Genomic DNA, 19636 nt, shown 5'->3' with positions numbered 1-19636 from the left:
CTTCCCATAAGCAACAGATGCTCTGTTGTATCGTCTCAAAAGCAACGAGTTGCATCCGAAAAGATACTCGGAAACCGGCCCTTTATGTATCTTCCCATAAGCAACAGATGCTCTGTTGTATCGTCTCAAAAGCAACGTGTTGCATCCGAAAAGATACTCGGAAACCGGCCCTTACTGTAATGATAAGGGTAACTTATTGATATTCTAATTATACGAGTTGCAAAACTCATCATCAGACCGAATTCCGATTACAAGAACAATAATTGAAGTAAAATTTACTAGCCAACAATAAAAAACTTCAACATTACAACCATAACCAACATTCCTATATTTTCTACTCAAAATATATTTCCCAGCATTATTAAATATCAGTCTACATGTCATGGCAAATTAAGTACAAAAATATAATGAGAAAGAAAACTTACATAAATACCCCTCTCTTTTAGTAACCTTGAAAGAATTATTAAGGCTCTCTTCGGCAAAATATGGTCCATTTTCAAATGTCTGTAAACACGAATTGAAAGAGAATCGTACAATTAATTCAAGTATATGAAATAAATAATCAAGAACCAGACTAGTCAAGGCATTTTAAAGCTTTCTAGCTTATTTTTGCAACAAGTTGCATCAGTGTGGCCATAACCACCTAGATTTATACAAATTGTTTTGTATATTTGCTTTTAATATTTGCTTGTATAATTGCTTCTAAATTTATAGAAATTTAGGTGGTCGTGGTGTGGTCCCCTAAATATGTGAATATTACACAAATTGAAACTTGAACATTGAAACTTTATAAGCTAATTTCCACAATAATATCACCCATCAAGATAAACAATGAAATTAATTCTTGGCTGTTGAAACCTTATGTATGCCCGTTCCCGAGCTCGGGATTTGACCAAGTTCTAGACTCCAGCTGTTTAAATTCTAGAACTTAGCTAAATCCCGAGCTCGAAAACCGGCCCTTAGAGTTCAATTGGGATTGGAACTGACTTTCACTTGAATAATAACCATGAAAGTAGGCCTAATTTTATAAATATAAATTATTGTTATAATGTATAATTAATGTGAGATTGGGAAAGGACTTGCACTCTCTCCTGCAGTCTTTAAGACGCAACTTGGAAAAAATATTGCAACTTTTTATCAAAATACTGTCAAAAAACTAAATACCAAATGACCAAAATTGTGGAAAACACCAGGTGAAAGGTAAAGAATGAGTGATAGGCTATAATTGAAATCTAAATCAAGGATGATTAATCTGTGTTCATAGATAATTTAAAAATCCTCAACCAACTGTTATCTTTGGTAAAAACTGTTATTTGTTATCTTGTTAAAAATAGTGTCCCATGTCTTACTCTTTAAAGACAGGTCAGTATCTATACTATTAAAAGTGTTTCTACTACTCAATACATTTTTTAAAGCTTTGAGGTGATGCAAAACTATCTCAATTATAGAATTAAATCATGTAATTTTCAGTTACTACTAATGTGGCTCTAATAGATCAGTTTAGACACCAAGAAGCTACAAAAATACTAATGAAGAATAAGTGATGATTTTTCTAAAATCTTTGAAAATTTAATTGCTCTTGTGTAAGGTCTAGATCTAGATTTGTGAGGATGCAATTAGTTGACAATTTGAAAATTGTGAGAAAGCACCATTTATGTGAGTAAGAATGCATTAGATTCTGAACACTTCACCTAAATACTATTGCACTGGAATCAATAAATTGAATGATAACTTTTTATTTTTCTATGAAGAAATAAGTATTTCAAATTCAACTAAAGCTCCATTATTTTCAAAAGTAATTCGTCTACTTTTTAGTCTGTAGTAAACGTAGAGTGGAAATAAAAAGTTCAACATTTCAATAAAAGCTATTATAAAAAAAAACTGGAAATCTATCTTAGAAAAAACAAGAACATTTATTTTCTACTTATGATTAGAGTGAAGAAATCCAAACCCCCATCCGAACGAAGATAGTTATTGCAATAGTCATTGAGTACTTTCAAAAAATACTCTGAAAGAGTCAAATAAGTCTAATAAAGATAAAAAATCCAGAGAAAAGATACTATAAATTCTATTCTATTTAACTTTCCATTACGAGCTGCTGGGTGATGAATCAATTTGAACAATTAAATGAACCACTAAGATTGATGTCTTTGAGAAAATGTTCAAATTTGTACTATTGAGTACTTTCAAAAAATAATCTGAAAGAGTCGAATAAGTATAATAAAGATACAAAAAATCCAGAGAAAAGATACTATATATGTTATTCTATTCAACTTTTCATTGCGAGCTGCTAGGTGATGAATCAATTTGAACAATTAAATGAACCACTAATGTCTTTGAGGAAGTGTTCAAATTTGTACTATTGAGTACTTTCAAAAAATAATCTGAAAGAGTCGAATAAGTCTAATAAAGATACAAAAAATCCAGAGAAAAGATACTATATATGTTATTCTATTCAACTTTTCATTGCGAGCTGCTAGGTGATGAATCAATTTGAACAATTAAATGAACCACTAATGTCTTTGAGGAAGTGTTCAAATTTGTACTATTGAGTACTTTCAAAAAATAATCTGAAAGAGTCGAATAAGTATAATAAAGATACAAAAAATCCAGAGAAAAGATACTATATATGTTATTCTATTCAACTTTTCATTGCGAGCTGCTAGGTGATGAATCAATTTGAACAATTAAATGAACCACTAATGTCTTTGAGGAAGTGTTCAAATTTGTACTATTGAGTACTTTCAAAAAATAATCTGAAAGAGTCGAATAAGTCTAATAAAGATATAAAAAATCCAGAGAAAAGATACTATACATTTTATTCTATTTAACTTTCCATTCCGAGCTGCTAGGTGATAGATCAATATGAACTATTTAATGAATCATTAAGATTGCTGTCTTTGCATAAGTGTTCAAATTGATAAAATATTTGGCAAAGCATGAGAAATTGCATTTATTCAAATGCTAATCAATAAATTTGGATCTTTGTTTAGTAATAATAAAAAATATTTCATCAAATGTTCAAATATTTTAATTGTCAAATTGATAAATATTATTCATCAAACTCAAACCAGCTCCTAATATTGGGAAGCTAAATGTATAGAAAAAAGTGATAATATCCAAAAGAAAAATTGAAAGTATAAGATGTTGATGTTTTCAATACCACTATATCTGTTCAAAATCGATTTAAATTACAGAACCAGGTTTCATGAAATTACCTGCCACATCTTCAGCTGAACTGATCAGTTGCCACGAATGAGTGTTGCCATGAAACCTGGTTCTGTAATTTAAATCAATTTTGAACAAATATAGTCTTATTGACAACATCAGTCTTAGATCCGGTTGCACAAAAGCCTGTTAAATCTTAACCATGATAGAATGACACGAGGACCAATCAGAGAAGCCTTCTTCTTTAAAGATTTCTCGAAAGATTTGATCATGATTAAGATTTAAAAGGCCTTTATGCAACCGGACTTCATTCTTTCAATTATGGAGAAATACTACAAAATCTCTTCCCATGCAATCAAATTATTCCTACAGAAAACATTATACTGATACAAACTAATTAAAAATCGATGTAACTAATGATAGCTTGAACTAATGACTAATCTTTGTAAGAAATGAGGGTTAACATACGTAAACTTAAAATTCATATGAACAACAATATCAACAGATATAATTATTAAATGAATTAAATAATTCATTGGATAATTATTAACCATACAACAATATCAACAGATATAATTATTCAACGAATAATAGGTACAGTATTTAAAAGAGATCAAACCAAAACCACGGTCAGATGACGAGTTCATTTAGTATGCAGAAACGCGTCCGTATAGAGTTCGGATGCAATTGAACTGATGACTGATTGAGCATTGTGAAGCGAGTTCTCAGGCTGCTGAATTTGCAGAATTGCCTCCTCGCAAACGTTCTTCAGGTCGGTGTAGTCCTTATCCAGAACGAGAGATTCTAGATGGGCGACCGCCTTCAGAGCTTCGGTGTTCGGTGTTATTTCGCCACTGCAAATCGAAATGAAATAATTCTAATTCAAATCAATGGAGTTTTAATCTGTTTTGTTTGATATTTATCTGATAGTTGAAATTAATGCTTCAATTATGTTTATTTATTGATTGGGTGAAGCAAAGAAATATAGTATTCAGAAAAAAATAGGGTACTGCTGAAGGAGAAGAAAAATGAGAAGGAGAAGTAGGGGGAGTAAAATAAGGAGAAGGAGGAGGAGATTGATTGATTGATTGATTGAGTACTTTATTTATGTAGATTACAATATATACTGTCTTATACACTTATATACAATAGCTTACAATACAGCAAAATTATAGATGAATTTACATGATATAGACTAAGAAAATAATTATTGAACTGTATATGATATGAAAAAGCAATTTGTAATATAATAACTATAGATAATAATTATATTGTTATGCATCTACATAAATTGGCGGAACTTTGGACATATCAATGTCCATTCTTCGGAAAGAATATTAAAAATATCCTCCCCACTAACTCTCTACCAAAACGTTAATTTCATTATTTAAACTAAGGATTTATTTATTAATGGAAGTATTGTGAGAGATTTAATCAATATGAATATATATATATACACAATTTCGTTCTATAAAAGGTTTAAAGGTTTGTATTTGTGGGATGGGTGGGGGATGGTTGTCATGTGATCGTTCTAGGGCCGGACAGTTTCAGTCATTTGTTCCAAAAGATGTTTTTTTAAAGTCAGGATGAAGCTCGCTCGGCTCTCGATGGACCTGATAGAAACAGGAAGTGCATTCCATGCACGACAGGCACTGACTAAGAAGGATTTTGTGAAAATAGTAGTTCGATGATTGGGTATCCTTAAAGTACTTTCTCCGGTTCTAGTATGTGAAGCATCTATCCTCCTACCTTCAGAGACAAATTTGAAATCATCTTTAAAATAGTTCGGATTACCGTATTTCAAGATATCTCTAACAAGCTTGACTATTCGAAAAAGCCTTTGATTGGGAAGCTTTAATGTTGAACTAGCAATGTGGGCTGGGGTGATATGATCATGGCGTTGGAGAGAGTAGACGAAACGTAGACAATAATTTGGCAACGCTGTAGTTTATCATTCAGAGTGACTTGCATATCGTTAAGAACAGAATACAATACATTAAATATGGGAAGATGAGAGATTGAACCAATAATAATTAAATGTTTCTAGGAGAATATCGTGCATTTTCTTCAATGCATGCATGGCTGAGAATACCTTTTTACAAGTTTTGTTCACTTGTTCTGACCAGTCAAGAGTATTATTCATAATAATGCCTAAATTTTTAACTGAGCTACAGTAAGGAATGTCATTACCATCTACACTAATTTTGTGAATCGATTCAAGGTCAATATTCACAAAATTAGTGTAGATGGTAATGACAAGGAGAAGGAGAAGAAAAAGAAAACTGTTGGATGAAGCAAACAATTACAATACGGTACTCAGAGAAGAAAAATAGGGTACTACTGATGGAAAATAATTAGATTAGATTAGAGTTATTTATGTATGTTACAATATATACTGGCTTATACACTGATTTACTTTATTTTATTATAAAATGGCATAATTGATAATTTTGACAAAGTATGAGAAATTTATTCATGAGAATAAAGATTGAATGAAATCTGAACAACGATAATATAATATTGTAATGTAACTACATAAATCGGTGCTGTTTCAACAATGTCGATTCTCAGAAAAGGATATGAGATAATATCCTTCCTATAAACACACGACCGGGAAAGAAGAATGAGAAGTAGAGGGAGAAGGAGAAGTAGTGGGAGAAGGAGAATGAGAAGGAGGAGGAGAAGAAGAAGAATAAGAAGGAGAAAAGAAGAAGAAAAAGAGAACTTACCCATTGGTGAATGATACACATCCCGGAGCGTGCTCTTTTAGCCTGAAGTTTAACTGGGGTGACTCTGGCACACCTTTCACTTCAGGTAACTGCGCCAGTAAATAGGCTGCTACTATCCGACAGATAAGGCGGAATCTGTAACCAATTCAAAAATAAACTAATAGCCAACCAATAATTTGGGTAAATCTAACAAATCTTACATTTAACCTAAAAACAAGTCAGATTAGTGGAAGTGAACTCGTTGGATGGGTGACCACCTGAAAAGCCAGCTCCACTAAATATAATTTACGAATTTGAAAACCGTTTTACGGTTGTTCAGGACCCACCTCAAGATAGGCTCAATCATCTCACATCATCATCATCATCATCATCATCATCATCATCATCATCCTGCTACCTGATCTCAGCCTGGATCTTATGCGTACATCACCCTCAGAAAAAATACAAGACCTCCTCAACCAGAATTGAATCACAACATAACATTTTATTCCATTGTAACAACATACAGTTTACAGTGTTATTATTAGAACTCAGCAGATAATTTGAGTTCACATGCCTCCCGATTTTCAATTCGAAAAGGAATAGACAAAAATTTCATTTCATTTCTTATCATCCATTGACCGCCCATGGAAGGGATATGTGGATTTGTCAATAAAATTCAAGATTAATTTTAAATATCGGGGACCGAGCTTCGCTCTGAAGTACAAAAGCATGATAAGTTTATTACGAAAGAAGAAATTATAATAACATTCATAGTTCATACGGAAATGTTCTATCTTATCACAGTAAATTGAGATTAATTCCCAGAGGAATTCAAAAATTTCCCTCACAAAGGCCCGGTTGCACAAAAGCCGGTTAAATTTTAATCCTGATTTATTTCACGTGAACCAAATCAGAGAAAACGATTTCAAAAAGATAGATCTACTGGAATTAATCAGGATTGAAAATAACCCGGCTTTTTTGCAACCGGCACCAAGTACCTGATTGAATGATTACAAAAGTTCAACAGCTGAGTCATAATTTTGACACAGTCCCACACACATGAACTCGCTCACTCACTTCCAACATCAACAGACGACGAAATAATTATTATCAGCTGTTTTTCCAAGGATGAATTCCTTCAGTAAGTTTTCCCATGGATGAGACCTAGTGCAATCGAATTTTTATATTATAAACCCACTATGTTCTGAATTTCGTGAGAATCGTTAGAGCCGTTTTCGAGATCCGGTGAAATACACACATATAAACAGAAATTTCTCGTTTAATAGTATAGGATATAGGCTACATGTAAGCTATTATGTAAAAATTCACCTCCCCATAAGTTGCCCATAATGAGTTCTAATCTCCTCAGCTGTGAACACGCATATCTCCAGTAACTCTCTGTTACAGTTTACCGATCATATTTATATGATTTGTTATTATATTGACAAATAAATAAATAAACTCTCTATTTAACTGATCTCTGAATTTTCCCCTTGAGTTTCCCGAGTATTGCAGGAAGAGCGTTCGTTATACAAGCTTATTCCCGAGCCTCTGAAACTTTGCTCATATAATGGACGTAGATCCTCAGATACTGACAATAACTGGTTCTGTAATTGTAAATTGAAACACCAGTATTAATTTTTAAGATTTTATTTATTAAACATATAGCTTCAAGAATGTCAAGGCTGGATAATGAGAGAATTTTATATTATTTTAAAGAGTGGGAGGCAACTGGTTCTAATTGATTCTCCTGCCATTATTCTTAACGCGCACTTCTGGAGTATAACTATTACGATGGAACAACTCGAAATACCCCAGAAAACTATACTATAGAAGAAAATGGAATTTGTATATCATCATGCTATCAAAATAAGAAAGTTTTCTCAGGAAAACATTTTTATGAGTTATTTTTGGACATTTTTGGTAAATTGAATAACTTTACTTTTACTTTACTTTAACTTCTTGTCTTACAGACAATTCTGCGAGTCCGTGAAATTTGAATCTCTGGAATGGAGAAGAACCAAATTTGATGCGATGTTCTTATATAAATTGAATAACTTTACTTTCACTTTAACTTTTTGTCTTACAGACAATTCTGCGAGTCCGTGAAATTTGAATCTCTGGAATGGAGAAGAACCAAATTTTATGCGATGTTCTTATATAAATGTGTTCATGGGCAAGTGAATATTGGTGATCGAGGAGTCGTTGTTCCTCCACGAAATTTGAGACACTATCATCAATTTCACGCTTTCCTAAGAAGCTGTACCACCCCTCTAGAGAGATGTATTGAAGTTGGCAACAAATTGTCTAATCAAATTGACTTCTTTGAAGCACCCAACATTTTTAAGAGGGAAATCCGATCAATGTAAAACATACTCGAGTGATACGAGTTCTAAATGTTTTTTTTTTTGGACAGCTGCAATATACCAAGGCCATGTGCCGTTCTATTGCACGAAAATGCCTAAGCATACTTACCAGTCACTTGGCGCCATGTGGTGGAACGGGTTGGCTATAAGGGGTGATGTGGAGGCCAACTATTATTTATTAAATATTGATATTTTCAGAAAATTTTTGTATTAATAGTTCAACAATACCATGAAGAATCAATCCTCTAAATCTCATGGATTTATCTCTTACCGAATTTGAAATGTTCTGTCCCAAAAATTTAAACTTCAGGCGCTCATATCTCAAAAAATAATGATCGGAAAAAATGTTTTCCTGAGAAAACTTTCTTATTTTGATAGCTTGATGATATACAAATCGAAAAACTTCGAAAAATATCACCAGTAGAAAGTTTATTTTTAGCCTTTGCACAGCCTTAAGGCCCGGTTGCACAAACGCCTATCAAGTTCTATCATGATTATATGCCACGAGAATCAATAAAAGAAGGCCTTTTTAAAAAAGGACATTTCTGATTGGTTCTCGAGGAATTTAATTACGATTGAAATTCAACAGGCTTTTGTGCAACCGGCACTGGAAGTTATCAATTTTGACACTTAATCTAAGATTGGGAGGTATAAAAACTTGATTGATACCTGTTAGAAATAGCAGGCTGTTTACGTATTCCTATAGCACCCAATAGACTCCACGACCCGGACCTGTGTTCAGCGAATTTTGTTGAGTAAGCCAACCAGTTTTGTTAACTGTGCAGTTGCGGCCGCTGTGTCCTCAGTACGGTTGCACTGTTCGTAGCACAGTCGAACCGCCTCTTGCAGTAGGAGAACAGTTTTCGCCTCCAGTTGTGGTTCTCTGCAAAATCATCGATATACTTGAAAAAACTAGCAGATAACCCGTGCTTTGCACTGTGCGAAATATTGTGTTGTAAAATGTTCCAGGATACATAAAAAAATAGAATAATTATTTATTATTATGTCAAAATTACGTGGATAAGTTAATCAGTTCAGTAGTTCAGACGTGATGATGCGTCAAACATGTATCCTATATTTATGTACTAGCTTACCCGGCGAACTTTGTACCGCCAAAAAGTCAATGTATCTCATGTCACACTTGACTTTATTTGGTGAATCACGAAATATATCTGAAAATCAATATTCTCATTTACATCCCAATACGGACTTCCTATGTGCTTAAAACTACCGTTTTAATACCAGTAAACAATTTTATCACAGAGTGACGTGTTTATTACAGGTGGTAAGTTTATATGTTAAATAATATTATCACAACATGATCTTGAATCATTATGATCTTCCCGTTCTACGTTAGCCGCTCGGCCGACCACTTCGAAAACATAGGTCTGTAAAATGGATTAATATATAATTATTATTAGCCCCCCTATAAATATTTCTGTTCAGAAACATCATCAATATTCACACAACATATTCCCCAAGTTGCATGCCGTTCTGTCAAGTAGTTTTCGAGTCTATAGGGAACAAACAAACTAACACACAAACAGACATTCATTTTTACTTCCCTTGCCCTATTACCATAGGTAAGGAAAGTATTGCTTTCCGAAAAAAATTAAGGTACCCCAATTTCTAAATTTCTATACGTTTCAAGGTCCCCTGAGTCCAAAAAACTGGTTTTTGGGTATTGGTCTGTATGTGTTGTCACGTTATTTTCATATAGGAATTTTTATTTATCCATCCGAATTTCGAACGTTACACAGTGTGTGTGTGTGTGTGTGTGTGTGTGTGTGTGTGTGTGTGTGTGTGTGTGTGTGTGTGTGTGTATGAGTGTATGTGCGTCTGTGTACACGATATCTCATCTCCCAATTAACGGAATGACTTGAAATTTGAAACTTAAGGTCCGTTCACTATGAGGATCCGACACGAACAATTTCGATCAAATGCAATTCAAGATGGCGGCTAAAATGGCGAAAATGTTGTCAAAAACAGGGTTTTTCGTGATTTTCTCGGAAACGGCTCCAACGATTTTGATCAAATTCATACCTAAAATAGTCATTGATAAGCTCTATCAACTGCCACAAGTCCCATATCTGTAAAAATTTCAGGAGCTCCGCCCCATCAATGCAGATAGATTCCCAATTATCAGGCTTCAGATACAATTGAAACAAAAAAAATCAAGTGGAGTAGATTGAGCATGAAAATCTCTGCAATTAGTGTCTAGTAACATTTTCACCTAAAATTAAAAATAAGCTTTAAATTCGAGAAAATGTGATTATTCAATTGCAAATTATTGTTGATTCTATTGAATCATTCACTATGAAGAGATAGCAGACCTCATGTGTGTCTCCAGCGTTATTGCCCTGTCACCAGCTGGCACAAATCTTTGAGTAGTAGACTTGAGATCCGCGGGAACACTAGCGTCAGGTGATCAAATTTAATAACGGCAAGGAAAGTTGTGTGAGTGCGCCACATCAGATTTTTATATATAGAGATAAGCCAATTATTTTCTTTATAATATTATGAACAAATAGGTAGATGACCACTCGAGCAAAGTATCACAAACTGGAAACTTGACGTCCTGAAAACATGACGAATTGTAAACTTGACAATCTGAACTCAGTACTTGACGTATTTAAATCTTGAATAACTGAAAATAGGCCTACAACCGTCCTCGGAAAATTAAGTATCTATATGCAAAGTTTTAGTAAATCAGTTCAGTAGTTCAGACCTGATGATGCTTCGTCATTCGTGAATTTCCATTTGTTGCTGACTCTCTACCTTGCCACTGCCTTACTTGATAGCTGATACCGGTATATCTGAAGGAATATCAAGTAGCCTAAGTCAAGTTCAGCTTGTCAAATTATCAGTTTATCAAGTTTCCAGTCGAATTCTAAGTTTGTATATTGTTTACAGTATGTAAAATTTTTAATTCGTCTAGTTATGAGTTTGCTTTTGTTATGTGGCAAAAAACATCTTTCGCAACTCGGACAAAAATGTTTTTCGCCACACTGCACAGAAAGCAGCTGTTTTCCAGTCCCTACGTAGATCTGAAAGACATTGTTTGCAGACAACTCTCGTCTGACGTCAGAACAGGTTTCTTTCCGGCCTAGGCCGGAAAGAGTACCCTTTCCAGCCGCTAACATGGAACTAAGAAAGGTGATCAAAAACATCTGATCAAAAAAACTTTTCATTATTTGTGTTCATTATTCAATGATTAAAACATTTTTATAATAATAACATCTTATTGTCATTTGAAAGAATAAAAAAGTATAAAATCAACCTCCCACATAATTGATCATCCTCTTTTAGGTTATTTAGACAAATCAGAATAAAAAATAAAAATACTTGGACAATTTCCTGATATTCAGATTACCTCAGATTTGCTAGAGCTATCACCTTACACTTCTGCTTTCGGAAGTGCTTGGTAAACAACTATTCTCATTTTGTGTGTGGCAAAACTAGCGTTCGCACCACGGGCATAAATGATTTTCCGGCTCTCAATCTTTTCTAGTCCTCGGCCTACGGCCTCGGACTTGAAACCCGATTTCGAGCCGGAAAAATCTAATTTTCTGCTCTAGGTGCGAAATATACTATTACCAGTTCTCGACTTTGTCTCAAACTTGAAAACTGCGATCTCAAGCCGATAAACACCTTAGGTGCGAAGTAGGCCTATACTACGTGGGTTGTCTCTAAAGTAAGTTACACTATTGAATAAAAAGAGAAATAACACACACAATTTGTTTAAGACGTTATATTTGAGAAACTACACGTATCAGTAATTTTTCTACATAATCTCCTTCAATGTAAATCCATTTTTGGTATCGTGGTATAAGTTTTTTTAATCCAGTGTCATACCATTCTGCCGCCAAACTGGTTAGCCATGTCTGAACTTCTTCTTTGAGACTTTCATCGTTTGCCAAGCGTCTTCCGTTGTTTCAGCTTTGGAAACAGATGAAAGTCGCTTGGAGCGAAATCAGGGGAGTATGGTGGGTATCCGAAAACATCCCATCCAAACCCTTCGACAATGTTCGGGATGCGTGAAGTGGATGGGCGGCCGCTTCGTTGTTCGTCGTGCTGTTGTCCTGCCTTCAATAAATGATTGGCGCGAACGAGAACATAACGTTTTCACCGTACACACTGTACGACCCACGATGAATTTCAGTTGCATTTTTATTGTTTGCCGTTAAAAAACGAATATCACTGCAATCGGCGTTAGGAGTAAGTGGTTTGATCGCAACTGACAAAAATAAGTCATGGCGGCCTCTTAGAAATTTTACAGTGCTATCACAACACCCTGACAAAATATAATTATTATTTAACGAAAATCCTAAATAAATGCTGTAAATCACCCCGAAGACTTCTGCTACTGCAGACATTGACAACAGGGTTAACAGCTAGATGGAAATTCGATGAGAACTACTATCCAAAAATTATTTGCCAGCCCGGGAATCGAACCCGGTACCTCCCAATTGCTAGTCAGGAATTCTTACCCTTACACCAAACTGACAATCTCTGGATAGCAGCGCTCATTTTATTCGAAGCCATAGCGGCCAACCAGTTTACAGATGGAATTGAATAGAGAATTATATTTATTCAAATGCTAATTAATATATAATTATTATTTAGGATTTTCGTTAAATGATAATGATATATTAATTAGCATTTGAATAAATGCGTTCTCTATTTAATTCCATCTGTAAACTGGTTGGCCGCTATGGCTTCGTATAAAATGAGCGCTGCTATCCAGAGATTGTCAGTTTGGTGTAAGGGTAAGCATTCCTGACTAGCAATTGGGAGGTACCGGGTTCGATTCCCGGGCTGGCAAATAATTTTTGGATAGTAGTTCTCATCGAATTTCCATCTAGCTGTTAACCCTGTTGTCAATGTCTGCAGTAGCAGAAGTCTTCGGGGTGATTTACAGCATTTATTTAGGATTTTCGTTAAATAATTATTATATATTAATTAGCATTTCAATAAATGCATTCTCTATTTAATTCCATCTGTAAACCCTGACAAAAGTTCCCTGTGAATCCCATACGTCTCCTGCCAACTGCGCGGATATAAAAAATAGTGTAACTTACTTTTGAGACGACCAGAGTATTAAAAATTAGTGAAACATTGTAAATTGATAATTGCAGCCTTACATTTTGATAGCAGTGATCCACTCTAGCAGCTGATTGAGTATGGCTGCCTGCTCTTTGACCTCCATATCAGCGTGGTACATCTTCAGCACAATGGCATAGAGTGTCAGCAGATGGCCGTTGCTGATCAGGATGTGACCTTGAGCCGTGTACCCATGTCTCACCACAGGTTGCATAGTACAGGCCGCTGTGCTCCACCACTCTTTGCTTGTTGTACTGCCGCTCACAGAAACTGCAACAATAATTTAGTTTTTGACAAGATTTTATGAACCCTGCCACACAGAAAACGATGTGCAATCTACAATCCTTAGGAGGACATCCAAGGCTGGCTACTGACGAGAGTACATGAATGATAAACATGTTGTGTCATCACATCAAAAGGCTTAGAACGAACTTTTTGAGGTATGGTTTTGTATAATTATAATTTTCCAATGGTTTATTTAATGTTATTAGTTTTTTTATGTTAGAAGCTGCTGTCAAACAGCTGTTTTTGTTCAAAGCCTTTCACTGATGACAAAACATGTGTGTATGCATGATGAACATGTGTCATGCATGTTCGTCCATTAATGTTCTGTCGTTGATGGCCAGTTTTATCATTTATAGATACCTCTGACTGCTCTAATCGCAGATCGCTCTCTTTCTTGCCAAGCCCTGACAATTTCAACTGACATTACCATTTCAAACCCAAACTCAAATTATTCAACTCCAATCAATCTTCTAAAAATGAATCATCATATTTTATGCTTGTTCAATGTTTGTCTTTTCATCATCTCACTTCACTTAGGACTGTATCACTATTTGAGTTATCATTGGTAACGTTTAAATGCTTAATTGATACAGGAGGTAGTTAGTGTATGCACTATTCAAAGTTTGCATGAAGATATGGATGCAATTCTCACAGTGTGTTTCATTCAAGATCTAAAATGAACAGCTGATCATCAATCTCCGCTTAAACTGAGATGATGAATACATTTCAACCGTGAGTGAATTGAGTGAATGAAGAGACAAGCATGAAACTACGATCAATAATAGTATTATAGTATATAATAATTGCTTTCAGAGTACATTTACCTTCGTGTGAATTAGGTATTTTATGAAATTAGATAATATTTTTTTAAAAGCCGTCAAAACAGCTGTTCTACATATGAAATATCTCAACTATTATTTGTTCTTTTGAATAAACTGCTTCACCTACCTACCTCATGCACGAGAAGGAGGTTACAGAGTCCATTTTTCAAGGATGGGGTGGACCCCCTGTTAGTTTCCCAGGGAGGAGAGTTATGCCAGTTGATAGAGTTGATAAATAACTATACAGGGTATGAATTAGAAGAATTTTTATTTTTATTTATATTCAAAAATAGACCTGAAGAAAAAATATAAAATATTATTTATTTTTATAAGAAAAAATATTAGAGTTGAACGATTTGTATTGTTGAGTAAATAATATTTACTTTATATTATACAAAATACAAACCTCTCCGTCTGAAGAATGCGGTAAGTGCAGCCTCCATTAACGAGCCAAAGTGCTGTTCATCTTGCACCGTGGTCCCCAGTATGCGAAGCAGTCCTGCCACCACCACACTGGAACAATCCCTCGAGCTCAGCCAGTCAACAGTTGCCGACACTGCTAGCTCCGACACTGTGCTGCTCGGTGATTGGTTCACCAGAACCAAGAATTCGGACAAAATCAGTCCCGCCTCGCACACCCGTTGCGGTCCTGGGGGACCTGGAAAAAATATGATTCTTAAACTAATGATGACAAACTCCCTCTATAGCCAGAATCAACAATAATTGATTGAACGAGCGTTAGCGAGTTCTCACTTTTGACTTACTGAAGGCCAAAGTCTTTGTCCGTCTACTGGTATAATATTCGTATGGCTTTTATTGGTGGGGAGTTCCTGACGGAAGTTCCACCTCGCCTGAATATATCATTTGAGCCGTCAATAGGCCTTACGACTGTCATACTTCAGCCGGGACCGACATTTTAACGTGCCCATCCGATCACTCGTCTACATGTATGTTCTGCAATAACTTGAGAAAGAATTGATCAATCAGCTTCAAATTTTGAACACCTATTCTTGTTTTACATGTCAATTTCGTTGAATAAAACAATCATATCAGATACACCACCAGACTACTTCAACCAAAGCTTTCTACTGTAGAAGGTGTTGCAAGAAGAAACTTGGCAACTATGCCAGCCTATCATTTCGACTAACTTCATAATGCGAATCTCACTTTGGGATAGTGCATTTGGTAGATGTTATTATATAATTCGTTTTTTTAGTAGACGAGGAACCAATAATAATATAATCAAGTATTATTATTAAATATCATTCTTCTGCTGAATATTAGTTACTGAGTAATAGCATAGAGAAACAATAGCATAAGTAGATATCCCGTGGTATAAGGCGTTTCTGTTGCAAATTTCAACACAAGCCGATAGTCCATGTAGTTCTTTCCCGTGAAGCTGTGTGACGCTGATAGTCTCTGTTCATATTGTGCCGTAACACACTCTCACCCGGCCAAAACAGTAATAATTGACAGTAATCGGCTTGAGTTAACAGTAATAGTTGCGACATAAATAGTCCAGTCAATATAGACATAAAAAAGGGGGTGTGCTTGCAATTTATATTGTAGTTCTGATTTTTTAATATATTATTTGGGTACATAAGAGAAGTCCAGACCAATTTCTTCATGCAAAATTTCCTTGTGCTAGATACAGAGTGGCCCAAAAACCTCATATTTTCGGCTCATTTTCCAGTTTTCAGCTATTTCTGCCTTCATTTACTGTGTAACTGTTCACTTTTGAATCTGATATTTCCTCATCTACATCATACAAAATTATCAATCACTATAATTGGTCAAAACAAAAATACTACTTGCTAAATTAACCAGGAGCGATCTGAAAACTCTGACACAAGACCTGAGCCAGCCAGGTGACTTCATTTATGTTTTTATTAATTTTCTATCTGACGATTGGGAAAGTACTCACTTGAAATGAAACATGTTTCAATCTTATCGACCATTCGACGCACAGTTGCTTTCACCTCGCTTATTCTGGATATGATGAGGTGTTTGTATCGACTGAGGCACGAAAGCAGTAGCTTGACTGAGGCCCTCACAAATATCAACCGTTTCTTCGGCGTTGACGGATGGTATTGCGGGACATTTCCAACATGGCCGGCTGCTACCTGAAGTAACCTGTAATTTGAAATTGGGATTATCCATATTCAAAAAATTCAAAATACATAACAATGATTACTGTACACCTGGATTGAGGCTCCTCTTATGAAAACATGCTTTGATTTACATTATAAAAAATGTCAAGTTGAAAATTTGAAGGTTATTGATGAAAGTAGTGGAAAGTATTTATCGAATATACAAACCCACAAATGGTTAACGGCTGAAACCTCTAGTCATCAGTAGGAGCTAACTTCACTCGTCCAAATACTCAATAAAGATTGCATTTAATAATAGCACTATATATCAATAAAGCATCAAAATTATTATCTATATAAGCAACTAGCCGTCAGGCTCGCTTCGCTCGCCATATCCGTCTAGCCTGGACCCCCGACTGGATCGTCCAAAAGTGAGATCAGCGGACTCGCTTCGCTCGCCTGCATTTTTCATTTGAGCATGCTTCATTCCATCAGAAAGTCAAAGTACTGAGAAAACGCAGAAAAGCTGAGAAAAACGTTGGAAAAACGCTGATTTTGAGAGTATCTTTGATGAAGTCACCTCATCACAGGATTTTTAGACCCTAGCTAAACCTCTGTACCAAATTTGAAAATTTTCTGTCTATTACTTGATGGAATAACTGACAAAACGCAAAAAACGCTAATTTTGGGTGTATCTTTGGCGTTATTTCAAATTCCTTCTAACACAAAATTATTACACCCCAGCTGAGCTTCTGTAGTAAATTTGAACATTTTCTGTTCATTTGTTCTCGATAAATCTGAGAAAAAGCAAAAAACGCTGGAAAAACGGCAATTTTGAGCGAATCTTTGACGTTATTTCAAATTCCTTCTAACACAACATTATTACACCCTAGCTGAGCTTCTGTACTAAATTTGAACATTTTCTGTTCATTTGTTCTCGATAAAGCTGAGAAAACGCTGGAAATACGCAGATTTTGGGCGTATCTTTGGAAATTTTTTCAAATCCGTTCTTAGTGCGCCTCTAAATGGCCAACTGAACATACCTACCAATTTGAACGTTTTTGGTCCGGTAGATTTTTAGTTCTGCGAGTGAGTCAGTCAGTCAGTCAGTGAGTGAGTGCCATTTCGCTTTTATATATAGATAGAAGATTGAATTGGCAATAGCACTGATATAACCATATATCTATATATGGATATCTATACCATTCCCCACTATACAATAAAATTTGATCATCCAGCTAATTTGTATCAAGGTTTTGGCCGCGACGCCACACGTTTACGTGTGTAACATTAATTGTAATGTTTATTATTTGTAAAGACTAACTTGCTCTCATTCTCTAGTCATTTTGATGTTCATTCGCACAACACAAGAAATAGGTTGAGCCTTGGAAATGAATATTGTCGGTACAAATCTAGTCATATTAGTTTTAGGGCTTGTGCAATTAGGTTTTATTATCAGTTACCGTTAAATATAAGAGGCTTACTAGTGAGTGAATATATACTTAAAATCAAGGATTTTCTAATAAGAAACTCTTTTTATACTAATGATGAATAAATTATCATTGTTACACGAAAATCCAAATTAAATGCTGTAATTCACCCAGAAGACTTCAGCTACAGCAAATATTGACAACAGGGTAAACAGCTAGATGGAAATTCGATGAGCGCTACTATTCAAAAATTATTTGTCAGCCCGGGAATCGAACCCAGTACCTCCCAATTGCCGGTCAGGAATGCTTACCCTTACACCAAACTGACAATCTCTGGATAGCAGCGCTCATTTTATACGAAGCCACAGCGGCCAACCAGTTACAGATGGACTGGACTAGTCATCGAGGTGAATTACAGCATTTTATTTGGATTTTCGTTTAATAATAATAATTTATTCATTAGCATATCTCAGTAATTTCCATCTGTGTAATGATGAATATTTTGCCTTCAACATGGAGAATTTTCAAGACATTGATGTGATGATTTCTTGTTGTTTTTATTTGGTATGATTATATGTAATGAAATGTAATTTTTTTATGACGTGGCCTATACAAATTGTAATTTGTCTTTGACAATAAATGAATTTTGATTTTGATTTGTACGTCACGTCTCCAAGTGGACACCTGCTGTATGCATAAAGCCAGGTCCAGACGCTCAAGTTGACCATCAGTCTTTTGCTCAAGCGAAAGACGGATCGTTTGGTTCAAGCAGAAGACGGATGTAAAATTGCGTCCACACGCATCCGTCTTATGTCGTCCGTTTTCCTATTTTTGTGCTCACAAGTTCAGTTCTTGTTATGTTTTATTTATTTATTCAATCATTCAGAATTATAAAACTTACAGAAAAGTACCACAGGCTAACTTACGCCCAAAACGATTCCAATTCTAATTTTTACAACAGTCCAAAGTAGCTAGAGGTTATGTGTCACTTCAATATGAATTGTGATATGGTTCATTGAGTCTGAATTGTATACGGTTGACATATATCCGGTAGATGAGTAATAATTATATCGTATTTTTTTCGCTGATTCAACTGGATAATGCTATATTTAGCAACATAAATAATGAAAAAATATTACTCTTAATCGCTAAATGGCTTTGTTTACATGTCATAACTCGAGACAGTGATTGTAAATGGATTGAGATTTTGTAGATAGTATTCTTATCAACAATATAGTACATCTTAATATATAATGATAGTAAATCATAATATCAACATCAAATTCTGAGAGTATCATGAGAATCAAGAAAGAAAAAGAAGGGTTAAATGGCGTTATATACAATTGATAAAAAAACTTGCTTATTTTCAAGTACTCGCGAGGCATTTTATTAATTTGAGGGCGCTGAATCCGAATCTGAAATCACAATTTCTCTATCTCCATTTTCACGCGATTTAGGTTTTGGTGGATAGGCAAAAGACGGACGGTTTGATGGGAAAAGATTGCCGGCCGATACATTTTAAGTTTGACGACTTAAGCTTGAAGACCGTCCGATCCGTTTTACCGTCCAGACGCAACGACTTACATGCTCCGACTTTTGCTTGAGCAAAAGACTGAAGCTAAACTTGAGCGTCAGGACCGGGCTTAACCCGTGAGATGTGAC

General features: G+C 35.1%; 1 protein-coding gene across 1 annotated transcript in view; it reads right to left on the bottom strand.

Annotated features, from left to right (window-relative positions):
* Positions 1–383: 383 nt before the first annotated feature.
* The window catches only part of LOC111052502 (ectopic P granules protein 5 homolog), a 117723-nt gene continuing 98470 nt past the window's right edge, over positions 384–19636 (bottom strand). The window contains 7 exon segments of the mRNA XM_039435062.1: positions 384–4022; positions 5898–6032; positions 8915–8988; positions 8990–9128; positions 13390–13618; positions 14861–15112; positions 16379–16587. Coding sequence (XP_039290996.1) covers positions 3812–4022; positions 5898–6032; positions 8915–8988; positions 8990–9128; positions 13390–13618; positions 14861–15112; positions 16379–16587 — 1249 coding nt within the window. The 3' untranslated portion in view covers positions 384–3811.

Source organism: Nilaparvata lugens, chromosome 8 (genome assembly GCF_014356525.2).
Source record: "Nilaparvata lugens isolate BPH chromosome 8, ASM1435652v1, whole genome shotgun sequence".
Taxonomy (NCBI): Eukaryota; Metazoa; Arthropoda; class Insecta; order Hemiptera; family Delphacidae; genus Nilaparvata; species Nilaparvata lugens.
Note: the sequence above shows the minus strand (reverse complement) of the source record. Positions and strands in the feature narration are given on the sequence as shown.